General features: G+C 39.8%; 1 protein-coding gene across 2 annotated transcripts in view; it reads right to left on the bottom strand.

The window, feature by feature from the left end:
- The window catches only part of tbx20 (T-box transcription factor 20), an 11387-nt gene extending 6105 nt beyond the window's left edge, over window positions 1-5282 (bottom strand). Inside the window, exons 1-6 of one of the 2 annotated variants that reach the window (XM_056602910.1) lie at window positions 4887-5282; window positions 3543-3777; window positions 2954-3118; window positions 2529-2637; window positions 712-870; window positions 411-487 (exon numbers count right to left, since the gene is read on the bottom strand). In XM_056602910.1, the coding sequence (XP_056458885.1) occupies window positions 411-487; window positions 712-870; window positions 2529-2637; window positions 2954-3118; window positions 3543-3777; window positions 4887-5013 (872 nt within the window). In that variant the 5' untranslated portion in view covers window positions 5014-5282. The remainder of the gene's footprint in view (window positions 1-410; window positions 488-711; window positions 871-2528; window positions 2638-2953; window positions 3119-3542; window positions 3778-4886) is intronic. The other variant, XM_056602909.1, reaches the window with a different exon arrangement.
- Between the last annotated feature and the right edge of the window lie 594 nt (window positions 5283-5876).

The raw sequence follows: 5876 nt of genomic DNA, 5'->3' as shown, positions 1-5876 counted from the left end.
TGTGTGTGTGTGTGTGTGTGTGTGTGTGTGTGTGTGTGTGTGTGTGTGTGTCATAGACTTGTAGCATGTCATATTTCAGCCAATAGTGTGTAAGATAACTTTAACTGTCTCATGAAAGAAACCAACCACAAGAGCACGAATTTAAGAAGGAAAGCAAAAAGCAAAAAAAAGAAAGGCTGGTGAAAGGAAGGAAGGAAGAAATGTATTTAATAAATAAATAAAGACGTACAAGGAACGAAAAAATAAAGAATGTAGCATGAAGATAGAGGGATCAAAATAAAAATAAGGGATAGTAGGAAGTAAACATGAAGGGGTGAAAAGGACGGAAGGTGAGAAGAGAAATACATTTAATGGCAGCCAAGACGGGAGGAGCGGTAAAGAGCGGGGGGTGATCCCGGAATCCCCTGTACCTCTCCATGTCGGTGAGCCGCGAGGAGTCCCGGAAACCCTTGGCGAACGGGTTACTATCGATCTTCAGCTTGGTGATCTATTAGGACGAAGGAATGTTTAATATACAACCGTTAAAAAAATATCAGGGTCTTGGGTCATCAAACAAAAAAAACTATTTGATTTCCTCATGTTTCTCATTTTTCTGAGGAGCATCTTATGTTTCAGCTGCTCACAATCTCGGTTCTCTGGACCGTCGGAGCTGAACGAGCTGTCGTCATAAAGACCTCAGCCATTGGACGAGGCCGGCTGTCAATCACTCACCAGCTGGTTCTGATAGGCCGTGACGGCTGTGAAGACGGTCTCGGTGAACACGAAGGTGCGGAACTCCTCGGACTTGAGGTTGAGCAGCGAGGCGGTGTGCTCCTTCTTTTTGATGATGTGCACGCGGGGCTGGTACTTGTGCATCGAGTTCAGGATTATCTATGGAAAGAAATAAAGATACTTTAATTATTCTCCAGAAATGAGAATTTTGTGAACAAATTGTCGCCAATTTGGTTAGCTGTCAACCAATTGGCCTTCTCCAAGATGTACATATAGCCTATAAATAATGTAGCCTATATACATATAGCCTAGCCTATTGGTATCTTTGAGAAGGCCAATTGGCTGAAAATGTTGACAAAAACTGTACGATTTTAGAGATAAAGAATGCAGCGATTGATGGTAAGAAGATAGAGACATTAGGCTAAGCAAAATAAATCAATGAAGATGTTAAAAATAAATATTCATTGACTCATAAAAATGACAACAGTGTTGTGAACCTTGTGCTGATAAGGTGTGAGGTGTAATCGGGACAGCTCGACGTCCAGCTAAATACACCCCACATTCTCAGTGTGTTTTATCAGATAGGCCTATGGAAAGTACGGTGTGTAGGAGGGATGTAGGTCCTAATGTAAATATTAACAATATATATGAAGCGCCACACATGTTTCTACCTAATACGGGCAGAAAGCTGCATTTTTCAACAGGTTTCCATGAGGGGGAACGCCGCCATCGGATCGAACTAGAATACATTTTGATAAAATGTCCTCAAATTCACCCTAATCCAGGAGTACGACATTTTCTACAAGACCTTTTGATTCGTTTTTCTATTCATTTTCGGCTATTTAGAAATATATATTTAGAAATAGTAGGCCTATGATTTATTAAATATAAGGGCTTACGATTTTCTTGTGTTGTAGTTGTTTTATTATTGACAAAGGCAAGCTTTATGTAGGCCTAATAGGCCTAATTTAAGCATACCGGCAAATATTAAATGCGAAATTAAAACGTTTTAATTACGGTACACAATGAATAGGCCTAAGCAAAATATTTTTTGGTTTTTGAAAACACCCTATAACAATATAGCTAATGTAAGTTTATTATTATATTTGAATAAGATTTGATAGTTTAATAATGATTTTAACGTGATCGTTTTCCCATAATGTCCCCACATTAATCTATCCAAACTTGTTTTACAGTTTAAAATGTTTGATTTATTATTACAATCAAACGATTAGGCTTTTTAAAATAAGTCTAAAATCGAGCCTTACACTTAAAGAGATATTGTACTTTTATAATGATCCAACAGGCTAAATCTACAAGAGCAAAGGGCTTATCACCTGTAATCATTTCCTTAATCTTAATATTATTTAGACCGTAGTTCTATAATTAAAATAAACGTTCAAATTGCGCATTCAGGCCTAGGGTAATTAGTAGCATTAAAACGACTAGCTACTGCTGCTTTATGTCTGCACCAACACCTCCTCTTGCTCAGTGTTGCTCAACACCCCCCGGGTGGTGTCTTAATCTGTCCCATTAACGGATAACGGAGGAGTCACAGAATTGAACGTAGAGAGTGTGAAGGGAATTAAAGGCGGAGAAAAAGCAGCATGAGCCGTGATTAAAATGTCACCTAGACGGATTTCTATCTCCAACTTGTTCCCATAGATCCATGTGCCGAGTTTCGTCAACATGTTTTTTTGTGTTTTTTTGGGCCTGCTTTGTAAAACAAATGTAACCCTGTCGAGCCTATGTTTTTTAGCCTACTAATAAATTGGTTAACTAAATATAGCCTAGATATAAATTGAGGCCTGACTCACGTGTCCGTGTTGGTCCAGCTCGTTGTTGGTGAGCTTGACCTTCTCGAACGACACCATCTGCTTCAGTAACTGTTCTCCTGTGAACGGCGAGTCAGGATGGACGTACAACCTGGTATGGATCAAGAAAATACATGAGAAATGACCGAATAGATAACTATGTCAACACCATAACAATTCAGATCGAACTTAAGTAAGAAAATAAATAATAATATTGCCTAAACAAAAGTTGTAATTTATAATAATATATAGAGACCATATTTGGAGCATACCCTAAAGCAAATTAATTATTAGAATATTAGAATAATCGACAAAATAAATAATTGACAGCTGAAACCCATGCGGGTTCACATCGAAGGCCTCGTGGGAAAGTGTCATGAGTCAAAAAGTGTCACACGCCTAGATAGTGTGGATGTGACGTCATTTACCTGGCGGGCAGAGGCGGGTCTGCCTTTCCTGCCACCAGCCACGAGGACCGGTGGTAGGCGTAACGGTAACGTTTGTTGTCTACGGGTACAATGTCCATCAACACGATATACTTCGCGTCCGGGTCGACCCCGGAGAAGGACACCCGGATGGTGGGGAACATTCTCCTGTTGGGGGGAAAGAAGAACATTTAGCTACAAATAACTCAAAATAAAAGTATGGCGTCGAGATGTGTTAAGGTCATTCATTTATTACCAAGATGGTACATGGGAGAATATATCAGACTGACAGGATGTTAACGAAGCTCCAAACGCCCCTCGGCTGACTCTGCTTGCCAAACAAATGAAATCCAATAGGCCTTATCTAATTATAATTAAATGGTAACAATAATACTACACTAATACTAATACTACTACCACTACTACTACTACTACTAATAATAATAATATTAACAAGAATGATGAAGGCTATAGTGATAATACAGATACGTAAGATAATATAGTAATATAAAGGAGGGTGCTGATCATGTGATAAGGCATTTGTTGTTACAACAACACAGGCCGACCAACGAAGAGTCAACAGGTCGCGCACCTCCCAGACTTGGTGATGATCATTTCGGTGCCGAGCTCGTGGAACTTGTCCCACAGCTCTTTGGTCTCGAGGCCGCAGGAGATCTTGGCCATCTCCTCGCTCGGGACGCCAGGGTTGGTGGGGATGAGCGGTTCCGTGCACACCAAGGGCGCGCTCCCGCTGAAGTCCCCGTGGCCGTCCAGGGAGGACAGCTCGCCTAGGTTCTGGTTGCACGAGGACTTCTCTACGAATTGTTCTTCAGAATGAGGAGAAGGTTCAGTCATTGGCCGTGTCATCAATGATACGCAAGACACTATCAACATGCAGTAAGCAAGCATAAAATAGAGAAAATATTTAATGTTATTAAATTCTTAAGGCCTTTTTTATCATAATTTTTATTATAATAATTGTATTTTTATCATTATTGTGGTTATTACTATTATTATTATTATTATTATTGTTGTTGCATACCTTATTATACACAACTTACAATAAAGGGTGTAATATATAATATAATATAGGCTATTACAGTAGCCTATAATATAAGTAGGCCTAGACCTACTTATGAATTAATATGTTTTGTTTAATTAAGCTATATGAAAGTTAGAGAAGCAATTTGAACATTAGAAACGCTGCTTCACAGCTGAACAGAATCAGGAAACGATGATAGCCTAAATAAACAATGTGTGAGGCTACAAAATACTCATACTTACAGTTGCAATGCGTTCTACACTGTGAATAGCCAGTTACGGCTCAAATACAAATAAGACTAATAGTCACACTAATAAAAATAGAACAAAATTACTATAATAATATTATTAATAATAATTATAATTATAATAATAACAATTATGATGATAATAATAATAATAATAATAATCAAAATCCAATATGTCTGGTAGAGCACTACTATAGGCTACAAAAACTTTTAATTTTGTAAAGATAACATAATTTCGTCCCAAAAATACTGAGATTCGTCCTGGGAAGGGAGCATCAAATACAATTTTGTTGTTTTTATTTGTATTGCTGCTGCTTAGGCTATATTATCGGTAAGTATTGTCTTAGAATTCAAACTGATGTTGATGAGTCAAATACAAAAGTTATTTTTCTCCCATTTTTGCTCTTAAGACTAAATATTCATTTCGAGAACAGTTTTCATAGCAGGCCTGCAATTAAAACAGACATTTAAAATCAAAATGACTTTATTATTTAACGCTACAAAGTGACTTTAGTAAATAATTAAATCATAAATCATCCAATCATAATATCGGATGAGTTTTCAGGCTTCAGAAAAGCTGCAGGCTGAAGGATGTTTCATAGGATGTCCCACACGGACCCCAGCCCTGCCGGGTGGGCGCAGCTCACCTAGGGGCTTGATGGTGCTCTCCTCCGCCTCCTTGTCCTTGGGCTTCCCGCTTGACATGAGAGCGGCGATAGAGAACGCGTTCGCCCGGGAAGAAAGCTGCGGCTTCGGGGACGATGTGTACTCCATGGTCGGTACGAGAGGAACCAACTCGTTACAAAACCCCAAAGCACCAAACCGAACTTATATGCGCTTTTCGTCTGCGAAGATCCTGGCAGATACCGAGAAGGAAAAAAACAACTTCGCAGGCCTATTTCTGGTCTTTCCGGAGCTCTTGTTTTTTCCACTTTTCCGAGACAGACGCTTGGATGTTATGTGTGACCTGCTGGATTCATGGTAAGAAGCGAGACTCCTTCAGATGGTCCTCCGAGGCGAGCGCTTCATTGGGGGCTGCTGAGTCCCCTATTCTCCCCTTAACTTTAGTCTACCCCGCGTTGCTATCGGCCTCGACCAATCAGCGCCCGGGACGTGACGTCACACCTCCCCGGTCCCACACAGAGAATATATGTGAAATATATGTGAACCCGGCGGCAACCGAGCAATAAAGTCAGATTATTATAAGTTCCCGTAACTTATAATATATGTGTGTATTCAATTTTATTAAATGAATGATGTAGGCGGCCGGAACCACCTTCATAAAATGCACAAGATGTGACTCGATGTTATCTGAATGTAACATATTCTTATTTTGTTTTTTTGGTCTATAACTTTGAACTTAAACTAGACCATACAAAATACCATCTAAAATAATACGTTAAGTAGGCCTACATATTAACCATGTTGATTTGGATTCGGAATATTTAGCAATAAGCTGTATAATAACACAAACGCACACACACACACACACACACACACACACACACACACACACACACACACACACACACACACACACACACACACACACACACACACACGCACGCACGCACGCACACACGCACGCACGCACGCACGCACGCACGCACGCACACACACACACACACACACACACA

Source organism: Gadus chalcogrammus, chromosome 11, assembly GCF_026213295.1.
Source record: "Gadus chalcogrammus isolate NIFS_2021 chromosome 11, NIFS_Gcha_1.0, whole genome shotgun sequence".
In the NCBI taxonomy this organism is placed as follows: Eukaryota; Metazoa; Chordata; class Actinopteri; order Gadiformes; family Gadidae; genus Gadus; species Gadus chalcogrammus.
The sequence above is the reverse complement of the archived record's forward strand: the minus strand, read 5'-3'. Positions and strand labels throughout refer to the sequence as shown.